General features: G+C 39.1%; 1 protein-coding gene across 1 annotated transcript in view; it reads right to left on the reverse strand.

Moving 5' to 3' along the window:
- Positions 1 to 19,334, reverse strand: part of htr2aa (5-hydroxytryptamine (serotonin) receptor 2A, genome duplicate a) — a 105,018-nt gene that overhangs the window by 37,190 nt on the left and 48,494 nt on the right. Inside the window, exon 3 of the mRNA XM_051958842.1 lies at positions 1,825 to 2,025. Coding sequence (XP_051814802.1) covers positions 1,825 to 2,025 — 201 coding nt within the window. The remainder of the gene's footprint in view (positions 1 to 1,824; positions 2,026 to 19,334) is intronic.

Here is a 19,334-nt window from a genome sequence, read left to right on the forward strand (position 1 = left end):
AATCTGGAGAAATCACTGCATGTAAGCGGCAAGGCCGAAAACCAACACTGAATGCCCGTGACCTTCGATCCCTCAGGCGGCACTGCATCAAAAACTGACATCAGTGTGTAAAGGACATCACCACATGGGCTCAGGAACACTTCAGAAAACCAGTGTCAGTAAACAGAGTTCGGTGCTACATCTGTAAGTACAACTTAAAACTACTATGCGAAGCAAAAGGCATTTATTAACAACACCCAGAAATGCCTTCTCTGGGCCCGAGCTTATCTAAGATGGCCTGATGCAAAGTGGAAAAATGTTCTGTGGTCTGACGAGTCCACATTTCAAATCGTTTTTGGAAATTGTGGACGTCGTGTCCTCCGGGCCAAAGAGGAAAAGAACCATCCAGACTGTTATGGACGCAAAGTTCTAAAGCCAGCATCTGTGATGGTATGGGGCTGTCTTAGTGCCAACGGCATGGGTAACTTACACATCTGTGAAGGCACCATTAATGCTGAAAGGTACATACAGGTTTTGGAGAAACATATGCTGCCATCCAAACAATGTCTTTTTCATCGACGCCCTTGCTTATTTCAGCAAGACAATGCCAAACCACATTCTGTACGTGCTACAACAGCTTGGCTTCGTAGTAAAAGAGTGGGGGTACTTGACTGGTCTGCCTGCTGTCCAGACCTGTCTCCCATTGAAAATGTGTGGCGCATTATGAAGCGTAAAATACGACAACGAGACCCCGGACCGTTGAACAGCTGAAGCTGCAAATCAAGCAAGAATGGGAAAGAATTCCACCTACAAAGGTTCAACAATTAGTGTCCTTACTTCCCAAACATTTATTAAATGTTGTTAAAAGGAAAGGCGATGTAACACAGTGGTAAACATGACCCTGTTCCAGTTTTTTGGAACGTGTTGCAGCCATAAAATTCCAAGTTAATGATTATTAGCTAAAAACATTAAAGTTTATCAGTTTGAACATTAAATATCTTGTCTTTGAAGTGTATTCAATTAAATATAGGTGAATATGATTTGCAAATCATTGTATTCTGTTTATATTTATGTTTAACACAACGTCCCAACTTCATTGGATTTGGGTTTGTAGATCTTGATCACGTGGAAACAAACCAAAAACAACCCCTGCATGCCTCAGATCACTAATAACTTTTTGTTTTATGAAACATCAGCAAAATTGTACTATAACATTGTAGAACTTTCTCAAAACATTTCTAGAACAAAATGTTTCCAGCTGTGTTCACGTGGAAACAAACAAAAAGCAACTCTAGCCTACCTCTGGTCCCGAATAACCATTTAAGAAACATTAACAAAACAGTACTAGACCATTGCAGAACTTTCTTAGAATGTTTTTAGAACAAAATCAATTCTAGCCAGAAACCTGTGGAAACAAACAAAAACCAACTCCAGTGTACCTCAGATCACCAATAACCGTATTTGTTGTAAGAAACATGAGCAAAACTTTACTAGAACATTGCAGAACTTGCACAGGACTTTTTTTTTCTTTTAGAAGAAAACAGTTCCAGCTGAATACCTATGTAAACAAACTAAAATCATTGCAAAGAATCATATATGTTGTTAGAAACATTAACAAAACATTGCTAAACCTTTGCAGAACTTTTTTGCAACTTTTTTTTTTACAACACAACAACTCGCGCTGTGATCTAATGGAAACAAACAAAAACAACTCCTGCGTACCTCTGATCACTACAAACCATACACGTTTGTTGGAACACGGTCAAAGATGGATAGTTTGAGTGATTCAAGGAAGAAACTAGTCTAATTTCAGCTGGTGTTTGGTTGTGCTCATGGAGTACCCACCCACTGAGATGGTCCACACTGCCATGATCTTGATGCGGGCCTTGGTGTGTGAGTTGAAGCGACTGTGGTGGATTGGGTTCCGTATGGCGATGTACCGATCCAGAGAGATGGCGCAGAGGTGCATGATGGACGCCGTGGAGAACAGGACGTCTAGGTAGATCCAGATGGGACACAGATCTAGGGGCAGAGGCCACCCGTAATCTGCAGAAGAAAGAATAAAAAACATAACCGATGAATCAGTGAGGAAAGATTTGATTGGATGAACATCTCTACGGATGCTTATCATTTCTCAAAGGGGTGAATTTATTACTTGAAATTAAAAATTGACCACAGAAATAAAGATACAAATCCATCCTCTTTACATGGTTTGATCATAATAAATTGGATCACAAAACAAATCTATCTTCCGACAACAATCCACTTCCCCTGTTTTGTGCTACTTGTTGTAGAAATGTATCTTTCTGCTTCTTCTTTCCTTAATCTAATAATCAGATTCAAAGAAAAGGAAGATGAAGTAAAGTGAAACTGGATCTTTTGGGCTCTTTTGCAAAACCAAGTAAACCTACAAGGCACAACTACAAAGACCATCACAGACCTGAATTTATGACTGACTTTTCTATGCTAGTATCATTGAAACACACGAATCTTTGTAACAAAAAACAATCAGGTATTTTGGTTCTTTCATAGAATTGTTAGAGGTCTTCTGGAACAAAATGTGCTGGGTCAAAAATATACATACAGCAACTTGAATCATCAGTTTTGGAGATCTAGAAAGCTTTCAAGCATGGTGGTGGCAGTATCATCCTCATGGAACTGGAGCTTTACACAAAGTAAATGGAGTAACGGAGGATGAGAATTGCCTCCACATTAATCAGTAAAACCTAAAATCATCATTTAGAAGGTTGATCTTGGACAGAGTTGAGTGTTTTAGCAAGACAACGAGACCAAACACACATTAGACGTGGTAAACAAATGGTTCAATGAGCACCTTGACCATAAGTCCAGGCGTAAAACCATCAAAAACCAATGAAGAAACAAGTCTGACTCAGAAAGACAAGAAATGTAATTTAACTGTAAAATGTCTGTCCAGAGGAATCAAAGATACAACCAGAAGCTTGTAGGCAGAAACCAAAAGTTCCTAACTGAGGTGAAAATGGTCAAAGCACGATGAAATGAATATTGGCTTTTCTGTAGGTATATTTTTAATGCAGTAGCTTTTGTCGTATTTCTAGAAGACCTTTTAATAAATCTACAAAAGAATTAAAAAACATGACGTTTCATTTTGTGACAGACTCGTGTGTTTCAAAGGTTTCATCGTCGCCTTTGATCAATGCTATTTCCCATAAGCCCAACATGTAGAGACTCAACAGGGTGAGGATTGTTCAGACATGTCTGAAATAACAGCAAGAGAGAATACTGTAGAAGTTGTTGGACTTCAAAGGTTACAACTAGAAAGAACGGAGCTTTGGTGAGTTCTGGTGAAACAGAGATGTGGCTTCATCTTTAATTCTCTGTGGATGAATCAGAGCTGTAGATAGAAGTTAGTCTGAGGATCCATTAATGCAGCGACAACTTATGAAAAACTTCTACTACTTTATGTACAAGGATTTCAATCAATGTTACCGTCCAGGGGTCCCATAAAAATGTTTGAATATTGTCATCACGTCATTATTGCTTTAGACATAAACGTTATATGCACATTTTAAAGAAGACTTGGTGTGTTTGAACAGACATCAGAAGACTTGTCTTTTCTGTCAGATGTTCCAGCAGGAAAAGAAGATCAACACCTTCGACTCTGAAGGTGTTGAAGCGTCTCCATGTTTTTTTTTCTTCTTTGTTTAGAGTCAGGGAAAATAAGAGCATGACATCAACTGGTGAATGTAGACTCCAGTTCAACATATCTAGGATGTCTTTTGGTTTTCTGAGAGCTGAACTACGTAGTGAGATTAACATGCTAGCATGTATGTTGAGTTTTCAGTGTCATGAAGTTGTCTGTCTTTTGACCTGCTAGATCTCCATGGTAACTGATGCTGCAGAGCTAGATCTCCATGGTAACTGATGCTGCAGACTTAGATCTCCATGGTAACTGATGCTGCAGGGCTAGATCTTCAGGGTAACAGATGCTGGTCCAGATCAGGTTCTGTTCAGAGTCCTGTCTCCCTTTAACCAAATCATTTCCTGATGATTCTCTTCGTGATTCAGATTCTGTTTTATCTTTAAACCTGTTGATTTGTACGTTACTAAAACCACAGAATGAAGCCGTGTAGTTACAGTATTGTGGTGGTTTCTCTTGGATGTGCCGAGGTTGAATAACACATCCGGTGACACTGTTGCTTTTATATGATATAATTTTATTTTAAAAAGACAGCATCTGAACAGGCTCCTTGGTCTGCCTGTGGAGGATTCCAAAAGCCAATAGAGAATCTCTCAGAATGTAAAAGACAGCATCTGATCAGGAGCCATGATCTGCCTGTGGAGGAGCCTGCCAATTGATTCCTCCTCGAACCATGGTCAGCAATCAGGTTTTATAGGTTTTCAACATGTAGGGGGGTTCACACCATTTGGTTCTCTATCGCCTACCATATGGGAAAGCAGGGAGCATCGTCAACCAACCCCCAAACTCTACAACAACTGAAGAGCCCCTAAATCACAATTTTGGACAGAAGAACCCTTATAAAAACTCCTCCAACAGGGCTCTTTAAACAGGAGAACGCATTCCAATGACATGGGTAGAATTAGTCACACATGTAGTTCAGGTTCCATCTGTGGTCAGAAGACAAAGAACCACACCAGAGCAGACACCACATATAACAAGCAACTCATATCACATACTAGAACAAACAAAACAGATTCCATTCTACTAACTTATTAAGTAATACATGTCTCAGATCAGATACCACAGTATCACACACTGTATGCATCGTGTTGCTATAGAAACCTGACATGTATTCAGCCGAAGATGCAGAAATCATATAAATATGTTTTTATGTTTGATTTCCTGCGGGCGATAGAACACTGATCAGAACATTGATTATTCCATTGGTATTTATTACAGAGAATATTCAATCAGTCACGTTTATTTCACTGTTTTTTTAATGTTGTTCTACATTAAAATGTTGTTCTACATTAAAACAACCTATTGACTGAAGTAGGACATGATTGGTCTATTTTGTGCCCATGACATGTTAGATTTTCCTTTTATGTGAAGAAGAAAACCTGAGTGAACAAAAAAAGTTGCTATCCACCTTCATGATACCTCTGTACTGACTGGGATTTAGTTTTAACGTCGAGCCGACTCACACAAAGAAAGTCTGGATGTGTTCAACTTATTTGTCTTGCTAAAAGTCAGGCGAAAGAGCTTCTTATCAATTTGTTACATTAATCGAGGGTTTCTGGATCTAGCTACGACACATTCACACAGAAGACCAACCAGACTGTGAACATAAAGCTGCAAATTTCTCACAAGAAGAACAAACTTTTAACCTAAACCAATACGAGGAGTTTTGTCAAGCTGCAGTCGATCTACACACGTGGACAAAATTGTTGGTACCCCTCAGTTAAAGAAGGAAAAACCCACAATTCTCACTGAAATCACTTGAAACTCACAAAAGTAACAATAAATAAAAATTTATTGAAAATTAAATAATCAAAAACAGCCATTACTTTTGAATTGTTGATTAACATAATTATTTAAAAAAACAAACTAATGAAACAGGGCTGGACAAAAATGATGGTACCTCTATAAAAGATTGAAAACTGTTTGACCAGAGTGACATGATTAACTCAGGTGTGTCATTTAATTGACATCACAGGTGTTTCCAAACTCATAATCAGTCAGTCTGCCTATTTAAAGGGAGACAAGTAGTCACCCTGCTGTTTGGTGAAAAGGTGTGTACCACACTGAACATGGACAACAGAAAGCGAAGGAGAGAATTGTCCCAGGACATCCGAAAAAAAATTATAGACAAACATCTTAAAGGTAAAGGCTATAAGACCATCTCTAAACAGCTTGAAGTTCCTGTGACAACAGTGGCTCGTATTATTCAGAAGTTCAAGACCCACGGGACAGTAGCCAACCTCCCTGGACGTGGCCGCAAGAGGAAAATTGATGACAAATTGAAGAGACGGATCGTTGGAATTGTATCCAAAGAGCCCAGAGCAACCTCCAAAGAAATTAAAGGTGAACTCCAAGGCCAAGGTACATCAGTGTCAGATCGCACCATTCGTCGTTGTTTGAGCCAAAGTGGACTTCATGGGAGACGACCAAGGAGGACACCACTGCTGAAAAAAACTCATAAAAAAGCCAGACTGGAATTTGCAAAAATGCATGTTGACAAGCCACAAAGCTTCTGGGAGAATGTCCTTTGGACAGATGAGACCAAACTGGAGCTTTTTGGTAAGGCACATCAACTCTATGTTCATAGACTCAAAAACCAAGCATACGAAGAAAAGAACACTGTCCCTACGGTGAAACATGGAGGAGGCTCAGTAATGTTTTGGGGCTGCTTTGCTGCATCTGGCACAGGGTGTCTTGAAAGTGTGCAAGGTACGATGAAATCTGAAGACTATCAAGGCATTCTGGAGAGAAATGTGCTGCCTAGTGTCAGAAAGCTTGGTCTCAGTCGCAGGTCATGGGTCTTCCAACAGGACAACCATCCAAAACACACAGCCAAAAACACCCAAGAATGGCTGAGAGAAAAGCGTTGGACTATTCTAAAGTGGCCTTCTATGAGCCCAGATCTGAATCCCATTGAACATATGTGGAAGGAGCTGAAACATGCCATTTGGAGAAGACACCCATCAAACCTGAGACAACTGGAGCTGTTTGCTCATGAGGAGTGGGCCAAAATACCTGTTGACAGCTGCAGAACGCTCATTGACAAATACAGAAATCGTTTAATTGCAGTGATTGCCTCAAAAGGTTGTGCAACAAAATATTAAGTTATGGGTACCATCATTTTTGTCCAGCCCTATTTCATTAGTTTGTTTTTTTAAATAATTATGTTAATCAACAATTCAAAAGTGATGGCTGATTTTGATAATTTAATTTTCAATAAATTTTTATTTATTGTTACTTTTGTGAGTTTCAAGTGATTTCAGTGAGAATTGTGGGTTTTTCCTTCTTTAACTGAGGGGTACCAACAATTTTGTCCACGTGTGTATGGTCATGAGCTGAGTGTAATTGCCAAAAAACCAAAGATTGTGGATACAGGCGGCTAAAATTTGTGTTTTTTTTCTTCTTCCAGTAATTCGCCCTCAGGGACAAGTTCAGGAGATCAGACATTAGTAGAGCAGAACTGCTGCTGACCTGATTCCAGATAAGCGGCGGCGGATAATGAGATGAAAGAGGAAAAAAGTGAAAGTAAAAGCCACAAGTCACCGGTCCGCAAAACAGATCTGACTTCATTAAGCCTGCAGTAAATCCTCGTGTGTCGGAGTAGAAAAAAAAAACACCCAGTGCAGTTTTTCTGCTGCATTTTCTGTTACATTATGTCCTTAATGATTCATTTCTACAGAGGAATGTCTGCCTTTATTGGCCTCGTAACCTTTAGATGCACGGGCCACTGGATCCTACACTCTTCCATAAGTGGAAAAATGACCTCTATAAGAATCAATGTGTTTTTATGACATTTGTTTTTCATTTTGGTTCAGCATAATCACTTGTATTATTGTTTATATCATATTTTTGTCCACATAAGAATGATTTCATGTTTGAAATATGTTTATTTTTCACTTTATAACAGATTTTGATGATTAAAAAAGAAGAATATTTTACAGAACAGCAACAGAAGAATGTCAACATCCAAATTGTTGACATTTTCCACTCTTTTCCTCCAGCTGTTACTGCTCTCAGTCCCTCCAAGTTTGTACACTTCATCACTTCTTGTATGATATCAGTGATAAAAAGCCTGGGGGAATAATGCAAACATTACAATTCTTTAAAGTACAAAAGATAACTTAAAAATTTCACAAGGTTAAGCTGTTGATCATTTTTTTCAAATAATAAATGAGTTATTTGGTTTTAAAAAATGTTGATCAGTGTTTCCTGAAGTCCACAGTTTATTATCATAGAGGAGGATAGAAACAACAAATATTCAAATTTTCAATTTTTCTTGAATCACTCAAACTGATTCTAAAAAATCTTTGTCCACTGATCAATTACTAATTAAACTTTACATCAGATAAAACTGTTGTCTGAACAGGTGTGTTGTTGTGTTTTTATCCTTACACTCATCAAAGTTTGGTAAATAATGTAGTTTTATGAAAAGTAATCGATTAATTCTCCCCTGTGGTTTTTGCAGCTTATTTCTCTGATATGAATAGAAACTAATGACACACCAGGACAACACTTGTCTTTGTCTGCGTTCAGACTATTAGTTTTAATGTAACGGTAGTTGGTAATAAAAAGCATTAGGCGGGGCTGCAGTGGTGTGCTGGCAGCCTCTAAAAAGCTGATTACACAGTGACCACACACCGATAAATGGAATGACTCATGCAGATGAAGCGCCGCCGGAGGCTTTCAGAACCGCCTCGGACCGACCACATGCTCCATCTACGTCCAGATCTGAAGCCTGAGCTGCAGGTGTGGAGCTGAAACCACATCTGCTCGTCATGCAGCAGCAGCATCCGCCTCTAAATATAACTCTGTAGGACGTCCAGCCACTCAGCTGCTGATGTAAATCACATTACAGACTATTCTATACATTAACGTCAAGGAGGCAGATACGCGTTTTGTGCATCAAGGTGAGCTTATTTATAGATCCATAGAGGTCATCTCTTGTATAAGTCAGTTTAAAAGGTACAAAAAAAGCACAGAGAGCATCAATTCACAAAGGTAGAGTCAGAGAGGAATATGATGGTCAGACATGGAAAGAAGAGAAAAAAGTATTTAGAGAGCAGCTTAAAAAAACAAAGTGCCAAAGTTAACTTTCTTGTCAATTGTGGCATACGTAGACTAGATTGAAATGTGATTTCTCTCAGACCTCGGTGCAAACATGTAAGTAACAGTAGAAACAAGAAAAGCACTCAGAGCGCAGTACTCCGCCAAGGTTGTGGTTGACAAACAAAATGACTTTGCATGTGCACGTTATGTGTAAATACTGAATCATGTGACCTAAATATGCAGCAGGCGGCAGGAGTTGATTGGACTCAGAAACACCCCCAGAATTTAATCAGTTGTTCCTTGTATCATTTCCAACAGATACGTTCTGATAAGTCAGCAGCGGTAGATTTGTAGTAGGATCACAATCATGTGATCGTCAGCAGGCAGCTGGCTTAGTGTTCACCAGTTACAATGATGCCGTGCCGCTATCTCACAATGATACAGAAATCTTTAACAAATCTGTGGATCCAGGCTATAAGCTGCATCACTGCCAAAATCTAATCACTTGGTCCTTGTGCCATTTCTGTTCTCATCTAATCAGTTTTATGTTCAGGCCAGTTCGGTACAAACTTTAAAAGAAGCTGGAATGGGACAATTTTGACTTTTTTTCCCTTTCAAAAGTGCAAAAAATGATTGAAACTGATTTTGATAATCAATTAATCGATGAAGCCAAAGGATCCAAAGGCTTCATTTTCATTTGGAGAAATAAACAAGTTGTCAGTGCAATGAAATTCTTAGTAAATAATAAAATTCTGTGTCTCTTCCTGGCGCTGTGATTAACTAATTTCACAGAATACTGAGACAACAAATATTGAACTTACAAAAACATTGCAAAAATAATATGTACAGGAAACACTGTAAAAAAAAGTACAGTATTGATAGATCTGCTCATAAATATTGAGTATCCAAAGAATAAAAAAAAAGCACAGAAAAAAACTATAAAAAATGTATGATGCAAAAGGTAATTGTTTACAAAAAAAAAAAAATACAGTAACTGTTCCCAGGAAGTCAAAGTGCCCAGTTGTGGTCAGAGGTCATGAAGTCTCACAGAAGACTTTGTCATGGTGCCTGTTTCCCATTTACTACCTAAACTTCTACAATGCTGTCTGACAAGTTCAAAAAGGCCCGAATTGCCGTATTAATTAGTATTATGACATAGCATCTGTTTAAATAATACTCATAGAGATGCTGATAGCTGATTCTAGCATCAATAACGTGAGAAAAAGGATCAATCCCACGTGAGGTCTCTTTTTCTGCCCTCATCAAATCTCTGCTGCATCTTCATGTTTTATGACTTTTTGTTGTCATTGCATAAGATGGAATTAGGACTTTCAGGCTTTATTTAATGAGTTTGTCTTTGGTGCACACAAACTAACTTTCGTTTCTGTGAAGTTGTTATTGTAAAGCTGCTTTTCCTTCCACCGCTGCTTGTTAATTGGTCAGTTTAATTGACAGAGCTTCGTGCCATCTGTTCTGGTCTGCTGCACTTTGGATCAGGTCTAATTATCTTCGGGTGTATTTGAGTTCTGACACTGCTCGGGCTCCTGTCTTCTTTAAAAATATTAATGTAAATTAGTGCCGGGCAGTGTAGCTGAAAAATGTCAAGATAAAACATTTGATGTCAGGTGATATCGGTAATTACATGTGATTATTTTCATAAAGACAAGCGTAAAAAAAGTTGGGGGGTTTTGTTAGCCACCTTATTTTAAGCAAAAATAAATAAGGATAAAGGAATGATTCCATCTTTACATGCAATAAAAAATAAGTAGAGGTAAAATGACCTAGCATGTATCATATGCAATTAATACAATCGATACAAAAATGTTGGAAGTTTTCTCTTTTAATTGCTTTTCAGCATTAAATTATGGTCAATTTAAGTTGACTTATTAAAGATAATTTACAAAAACCTGCTTTTTCATGTCAAAGTGAAAACGCTAACTTGTCATACTTGCCATGCATCAAATTCTACTGATGATAAAGGCCGCAAAGCTGGTAAAATGTTCACTAAAGACTGTATTTTGGTAGAAAGCATGGACACATTCATGTATATACACTCAGAAGTTTAGGGTCACCCAGACAATTTCACATTTTCCATCAAAACTCTCACTTTTATTCATGTGCTAACATAACTGCACAAGGGTTTTCTAATCATCAATGAGCCTTTCATCACCATTATCTAACACAATGTAGCATTAGAACACAGGAGTGATGGTTGCTGGAAATGTTCCTCTGTACCCCTATGGAGATATTCCATTAAAAATCAGCCGTTTCCAGCTAGAATAGTCATTTAGCACATTAACAATGTCTAGATTGGATTTTGGATTCGTTTAATGTTATCTTCATTGAAAAAAGCTGCTTTTCTTCCTAAAGTAAGGACATTTCTAAGTGACCCCAAATTTCTGAAACGTAGTGCACACTTAGGAGAACTTTCTGAACCACACTCGTTAAAATTTTACCCTTTCCCCCATTTTAACGGCTGATAATTTTTTAAAAAAAAGGCCTATTTGGAGACATTAAGTCCTTCAGATCTAAAGGAAAAAGTCTCTTGTGTGTCCACACCAAATTTCATGGGTGTGGGAGTTACATTTTGAGAGATATTGAACCCTTGAATCCTCTTTACTTCTAAAATACAAAAATTCCCAGATCTGAAACCATATGAACTTCTCAAAAAGGACAAGGGAACTCAAAATCGGAGATAGTACACAGACATGTTTCCTGACTTGTGTTCTGTTGTAAATAGCTGGCTTCATTTGCTAAAAAGCAAGCATTATTCTCCCACTCCACCAAAAACACAAAGAAAGATGACCTTTTTTTCCTTGGTTTTCACTTGACAACACTCACTGAATCACCTCTGTTCTTAGTCACTGTTCTCTCCCGAATTTTAATGCAAGCAGAGAGCATTGTGGGAGTTTAGAAAACAAACGGGCACTATGACAAAGTCTTCTCTTAGGCTTAATGACCTCCGGCCCGCCCATATGTATTACATCCAGCTGAAATAGATTGTTTTACATCCCACTGGTGTATGAAATAGCTGTTTTAGCTGCTTGTATTTCGTGTCCGTGTGATAAGAGTTGTAAGGAAAATGTCCAGCTTAGCTTCCTGCTAGTACCAATCCATTCAAATTTACTGTATTCAACCATGATTCTGCTCTTAGAACCAGTTTCCTTTCAGTCTATAACAAAAACCTCTCTGCCTGATTTTTCATATCTGTCTTGTTTGAGTTTAGATGGCACAGGATAAGAAACCTAAATTGCATCTACTGAGTTTGTAGCAGTTATGAGGCTTTTCAAAGGTGGATTTAAGGACTTCATGCTCATTTTAAAGACAATTAGGGCCTTAATTTGGCACAAATCTTAACAACACCGAATGTAAATATACAGAAATTAGAGCACATGAGCCCATATTTATGAATTCAAATATTTAAACCCTCTCTTCGTGGCCGAGGTGTCGTCGCCTCCCTGGGATCCAGCCTCAGGGTGTCGACAAAAATAGCCCCGTAGCTGAGGGGATTAAAGCTGGATCATCACGACCACCATCGAATCCTGGCTCTCAATGGAGCATTTAGGCCGCTCCTCTCCCGACTCCTCTCAGTCCTCCCCCTCTTGGAGCGACAGGTGAGGGACGACCTCATCCAGACTTTTATTATTTGGGAGGAGATGACTCATCCACGATGCTCCATGTCGCCATGGTCACCGCCAGCCATCGCCGCCTCCTCACCGTCCTCATCGCTCTCCGCTCGCCTCTTTTTCTTGCACATCTTTCAATCTCGAGGCTATTTTGTCGCCGTCCATGTTTGACCGTCATATTCTTTATGTCCTCTGCCTCCCTCTCTGTCCTGTTCTTTCTCTTTCACCTTGTTTTTTTTTCTTTTTTGAATCTCTTCTGGCCTCTTTCTCCCACTCAGTAAGGCCTATTATGCCCAGACTTTGGTAACAAGCAGCCTTCTTTCTTTTCCTTTATGGCTTCTACTTCTCCTGCACTTTAGTTTCCTTTCAGTCTGTAAAGAAAAACCTCTCTGCCTATTTTTTTTCCTTGCTTGTTCATTCCTGTACTTCAGGTTGCTAAATCTCGTTGTTTTCAGACTGATTTAAAGCAGAAAATCGAAATTGTGACCTGCTGGTGTGGCAACGTGAGACATCACTGAAGTGAAGGGATGGCCTGATCAAGCAGAGAACATTGTAGGAGTTTAGGTAGTATAAATAGGAAATGAGCACCATGATAAAGTCTTCTCTGAGACTTAATGACCTCTGACTGGAACAAATGTAATGGACTGTATTTTGTTGTTTCCAAATAGCAAATGTAAGTACTAATTTTGATTTCCTGTTATGGTAATATGGGAGTTCATTAATGTCCAGGAGTGGCCTGGTCAAGCTCTTTTCTCCTGATCCAAATAACTTATTATTTAGTATCTGCTCCATTTTACTGCATACTTCAAGTATTTTAGTTTAACTGTGGTGACCAGAGGAGATGGGCAGTTCTATGTTGTCAAGCAGAGAGAATTGTGGGAGTTTAAGATACTAAATGGACACCATGACAAAATCTTCTCTGAGGCTTAATGATCTCCGACCGGCCAACATATATTAACTAAAGGTGAGGTAATCTTGAAAACATCAACTGTTAAGGCAATGTCAGTGGTTTAAAATCTGTTTAATCAGCATGCAGAGAAATACTCACTGTATTTCCTTCAATCTAAAGAATAAACGTTTATTAATTGTTAATGAGGCTGACTGTCGGTTAAAGCTGCTGTCCGGAGTTTCCGTCTCTTTTCAATTTATGTATCATTTTTTAACAAAACTTAAATGTGTTAGTGTAGTTCGATACTATAATATAAAGTTAGTATAACGCGATATGAAAATTTATTCCTGAGCTCCGCCTTCCTCTCATAGACCCCCATGTTATTCCAAAAAGCGCCGGTCGCTGCCGACCAATCAAGTTCGAGCTTCAGCTTTGTCATGCTGTCAATCAACGGTTACGCGCACAGCAAGCAAGCCCATGCAGAGGTGGGCGAGCTACGCACTACACAACCGCGCGCACATTAGTTTTGCTTGTGGAGGAGAGAGTATCAGGGCTCAGCAACTTCCAGAAAAGTTACCAATCCCACGGCTTGTCAGGCCAAGAGACTGCAGGACGTTTTTTGGCTCGGGGTGCTCGCGTCGCTCCCCGACCACGGCCTCCATAGCCCGGCTGACGGCTTCGTTTAGATGCCCGACCTCTGGAGGAAGATGTTGGGGCATCTGGGACATACTCTTCGTCAGAGGAGTCATGCAATTCTGAACTCTAGATAGAAATAAATAAACAATGTAACACATATACACGCGTAAATGCACTAAGTTTGATAAACAACGTCATCGAGAGGGATACACGAGTGTAATCACATATTGAAACTTTACTCGTTAGTCCTAGCAGATTCATGTTATTTTGGTATTAGGACAAGTTAGACTCAATACAGCATTCTAACGTAATTCCTTTATTATTTACTAAATGTACTAAATGTAGAAGAGTGGAAAACAGCAAAACAGGCGAGATGCTGCAGCACTCCGGGCACTCCTGTCAGGTACTGCGCGCGTGCACAAATAAAGGGGCGAAATCAGAGGGAGGGACCAACAGTGTTTTGGGAGATGCTGCGATTCAAACTCCAGACAGCAGCTTTAAGGAAGCTGTTTAAAATATGCAGTTTGTGAAATGTCATTGCTGGTGAACTGTGCCCACTGCAGCGATCACAATGGAGGCTGACAGTTCTTTGTTGGCGAGCAGAGAGCATTGTGGGAGTTTGGATAAAAAGCGGCCATCATGACAAAGTCTTCTCTGAGGCTTAATGACCTCCAGCCAGCCAACATGTATTAAATCAAGTTGAGATCAACTTGGGCAGTGCTATTATATCCTAGTGGTCTAGAAAACCAAACACTACAGCATTTGTTTTGTTTAACCACGTGACAACAGATGTCCAAAAAAGAAGGTCAGAGCTAACGTCCTGCCAGTATCAATCATTTAAGTTTGCTGTGGTTGACTCTAATCAGTAAGATTGTTCTTAGGACATCTCCACCAAAATCTGTCAAATTTTTTCTGTTAAAATAGTCCATTAAATGTAAACGCATACCTTTACATTTAAGAATAACTTAGTTTGTTTCGGTTCGCAGAGCAATAGTAATGTGATCTGGATGCGGTCTGCGGTCATTTTGCAATTAAAACTTGAGGATATGCAGCAGGACAGAAAAGTGCAAAGTAAACCAGCACAACGAGTTGATTAAAACTTTTCGGAGGTTTAGAAAATCTTACAAAAACTCTCATCAAAGTCCCCACATTCATTATACGAGTTTCATTATACGATATTGTTTGTCTTAAACACTTGAAAGCTGCGTTCCACAGTTCTTACTGAGGCTCTTTGTTATTTTTCTTCGCTTTTCATATTTCAGACAGCTGGGCACTGTAGTAAAAATGCTAATGCTGCCGTATAAGGTTTATAGTTTTATACTTTTGGGCAGAATATCGTCTTAAATAGCAGTGATGTCTTTTTTTATTACTTCAATAAAAGAGTTGATGATTAACACATTCATGGAACTGAAGTATTTTTATAGTGGTATCAGAACTGGAACTGGAAATAGTGGGATTTCAGGGGTAGTTCTGCCAAAGTTATGTACAGCTGGAGTGATAAGACTTGTATCAACACAACCTGGGTCCTGGGCTCAGACCCCATTTTGCATTCACCTGAAAGAAACTTGCAGCTGATCCTCCATTCTAACTTCTCCTCAGAGACCCACAAAAAGAAAAAAGACAATTTCCCCTCAGGGACTGATAAAGTATCACATTATTACCGGCTGCACAACCTCTGATGGCAATGACCTGGAACCGCAGTGAATTATCCCTTACTGAGAGATCACACACACACACACACACACACACACACACACACACACACACACACACACACACACACACACACACCCACACACACACACCCACACACACCCACACACCCACAACCACAACCACAACCTGCTCACAGACATTTTTTTTTTTTTTTTAAAAGACAGAAAACCACCCAAATAAAGTCCCTCAGGACCTTAGAATCGCCTTCTGCAGCTGTATTTTTAAGCCCCACATGTTCTGGCGTTGTCACCTCTGCCTCGTTTCCTCTCAAAGAACCACCGGCAGTTTGATGCTGCTGCTGTTTCCCAACTTGTAAAACCTCAACAGCTTCAGAGGAGTGAGAACACAGCAGAAAGGCTGCCTGCCACTGTGACATTATTTCTCAGTAGCTGACACCAATTAGAGTCAGTCAGTTCTGCACCAGGGTTCAATCTGTGAGGAAACGCTCCTGTTCAGGTGACACAGCACCAAACCACTGTGTGTTACAGCGAAACCCTCAAAACTTTAACTGAAACGCTGCATTTAAGTGATTATAACACAGACGCTTCTGCAGAATTGATAAGGACACTGAGGTTATGAAAGTAGGAACCAGATGTGGATTACTCCGTGGAGATGACTTCTGATGTAGAGTGGGTCCTCTAGCTTTGGTGAAACAAAAGTGCATCTCATTTGATTAGAATATGGTGGAAAAGGTTTAATATTACAGACTTTGATCAAACAGTTCATGTCATCCATACATCCATCCATTACTTTCTATTTTATTTATTTTATCTGGTGTTAGTTAGCGAGTGAGGAGGAAACACTGTGGTCAGAAGGATCTGAGGGTCTGAAGGGCTTAGAAACCTTCAGAATGTCTGTAGTTTATGTTTTATATATTACATCAGTGTTGGTGGTCGTAAACCTTTTCACTTTTAATCAGGATGTGGAAAAATATCCGCTATATTTAATCCAATTGAACAATTAATTATTATTTGTTATAGGCTCACTATGACATAAAGAAATTGTTTACAATAAAGAAAAAAGAGAGTATTGTGGGTGTTAAGATAGTAAACGGACACCATGACAAAGTCTTCTTTGAAGCTTAAAGGCATTAGAGGAAATTTAATTTCCTACGACTTTGAATGTAGCATGCGCATGCACATACAACCTCTCCCTCGCCCCCCCTCTAACCTCCCCCCTCTTAACATTTACGAAGAAACGCCCCCCTCCAGAAACTTGCGTAGCACTCATGAAGTTGTCTTTTATGGCTGGGTCCCCCTGGATCTTTATCTGCCATTATGTCAAAAAAGATGAGCAAAACAAGTCGCCAGCTAACTACGAAGCTATACCAAAGCAACACATACAGAAAACACGTAAGTCCAAGGCATACGTAATCTACGTAACTAGGCCTGAGCCGGAAGATTTTTGATTGACAGGAAAGGGAGCAAACCAAACACCTCGGTCCGAGCGCATTGATTGGCTGATGTTTTTCAGGTCCTGCCATGTCCACAGTTATTTTTTTTAATTTATTATTCTTTTAGAGACCATACATACAAGTCCACTAAAGGTCAGTATATTCATTTTATGTGAATCAGACAAATTAAACAAAAGAAAACATCCTCCATAATGCCTTTAATGACCTCCGGCCAGCCCACGTGTAATAAATGAAGTTGAGATAAACTGTTGTTATCAAACTTGTCAGAGCAACTTAAATGCTCCAAAGTCAATGAAAAACTGCAAAGTGTGACATCTGGGCGATGAATTCTGTTCTTTGAACCTGAATATTGAGCTGATTTTCTTACTTTAAAGTTCCCGTCATCCAGTTTCTGCAGGAACTTCATGCAGTTTTAGAGTGGAACTAATGTTTGCATGCGTTTCTAGTACAATGGTTTCCCTGTAGAATCTTTTCAGGGCTGTTTTTGGGTGAGAAAACAGCATCTAGTCCAAGGTGAGGACTCAGTTCTTCTTAGAATGTGTTATTTATTGATTTCTCTATTTAAAACTTATTTATATATTTAATGCTTTGTTTGTTACTTCATTTATTCTTTTCTTATTATGTTTTTGAGAATATTGACATCCATTTTGCTCTTAACCGATCTACCTATCTGTATTTTATCATTTAGATTTCATTTATTTTATTTCATTTCATGTTGTCTGGGGTTAGTTAGCTACTGAGGAGGAAACTGTGGTCAGAAGGGTCTGAAAGGCTCAGATACCTACAGAATGTCTATAGTTTATGTTTTATATATTGCATCAGTGTCAGTGCTCATAAATCTTTTCGCTTTTAATCGGGATGTGGAAAAACGTGCACTGAATTTCATTCTATCTTATGATTGATCGATTGTTGTTATTGAGGCTGACTATGGGTTAAGGAAATTGTTCACAACAAAGACAAAAACTAGGTTATTGTGTGTTTAGACAGTAGACGGATGGTAAGTGGGCACCATGACAAAGTCTCTTCAGACGCTTAATGATCTCTGACTAGACAGTTTAGTCTATTCAATGCATCATTTATTATTTCATTTTTTAATTTTCTAATTCAATTTTTATGAACTTTGACATCTATTTTGCTCTTCACCTATCTGCCTGTCTATGTTTTAATAGTTTATATTTTATTTTATTTCATTGTATGTCATCTGGTGTTAGTTAGCTCGTGAGGAGGAAACTGTGGTCTAAAGGGCTCAGATTCCTTCAGAATGTCTGTAGTTTATGTTTTATATATCATTATTCTGTCATTAACCTGTCATTATTCTGACAGTTTCCCTGAGTCTGAGGTGATGTCTTTAAATTTAATATTATACTCTCCTAATGCTTCCACACTGAACTGGAATCTGTCTTAGATTTCTTGATGACGAACGAGCAGAACAGAAAACAGATCTAACATCTGTTCAGTCATCTTTAATTTTTCAAACGTCTCTCAGGTTTGATTATTTTTCGACCAGAAACTTCGACCAGTGCAAATCACTCCCCTGCTTTCTTTCCAGAACATTTTCATTCTCCGTTTCTGCTGTGGCTGTCAAATAAATGTCACAAAAAAGCCACCCACAATCACAAATTTATTACCGAGATATCAGCAAACCTTCATTTTGCTTTAATGAGAGCTTTTGTCAGACATTTTACTGCAGTCAGAGGATGAAGCGGAGGGATAGAGGCACGATTTCATGGTTTCATTACTGAGCTCTTAAGGTGAACAATGGGTCAGGCTTTCAAGTCTAGTTGAGTTTCTTTTTTTAAATGTTCAGCTGAAGAAGCGAGAGCAGAGTATTGATTTACAGATTGACACAGGCATGAAGACATTCGATCGCTCAGCTCGTCTCTTAGGGAGGTTAACTCGGGGTCGACGCTGACAACTGTTGGCTACAATACCGGCTTTTATGGGACATAACCGGCACTCGAACTGTCACATCAGAGGTCTTCAGAGGGTCGGAACAGCAACAAACAAGAGAAATGCTTCTGCACCTTTGCCTCCGTGTTATCCACACCTCTCTTATGTATTTTTTCCTGTTCTTTGTCGTCTGACTTCCAGTGAATTTCACCTGGAGACTATGCAGCACTGCTGTTTGTTAATAGATGTCACACAAAAACTCAACTCATGCATTTTTCAAACTTGTTTAATTTTTCAGACTCCGACTGCGGAACAAAGACGAGGGAGTTCGACTCTATGAGGGAAAAAACTCACCGAGCGAGACAATTAAAAGCGAAAACGGGAAACCAAAAGATAAATTATTAAACGTTTAATCTTCATACTCTGCTAAGCTGAATAACCGGGCCATTGTTCAGT

The sequence above is a fragment of the Acanthochromis polyacanthus genome, chromosome 14 (genome assembly GCF_021347895.1).
Source record: "Acanthochromis polyacanthus isolate Apoly-LR-REF ecotype Palm Island chromosome 14, KAUST_Apoly_ChrSc, whole genome shotgun sequence".
Taxonomy (NCBI): Eukaryota; Metazoa; Chordata; class Actinopteri; family Pomacentridae; genus Acanthochromis; species Acanthochromis polyacanthus.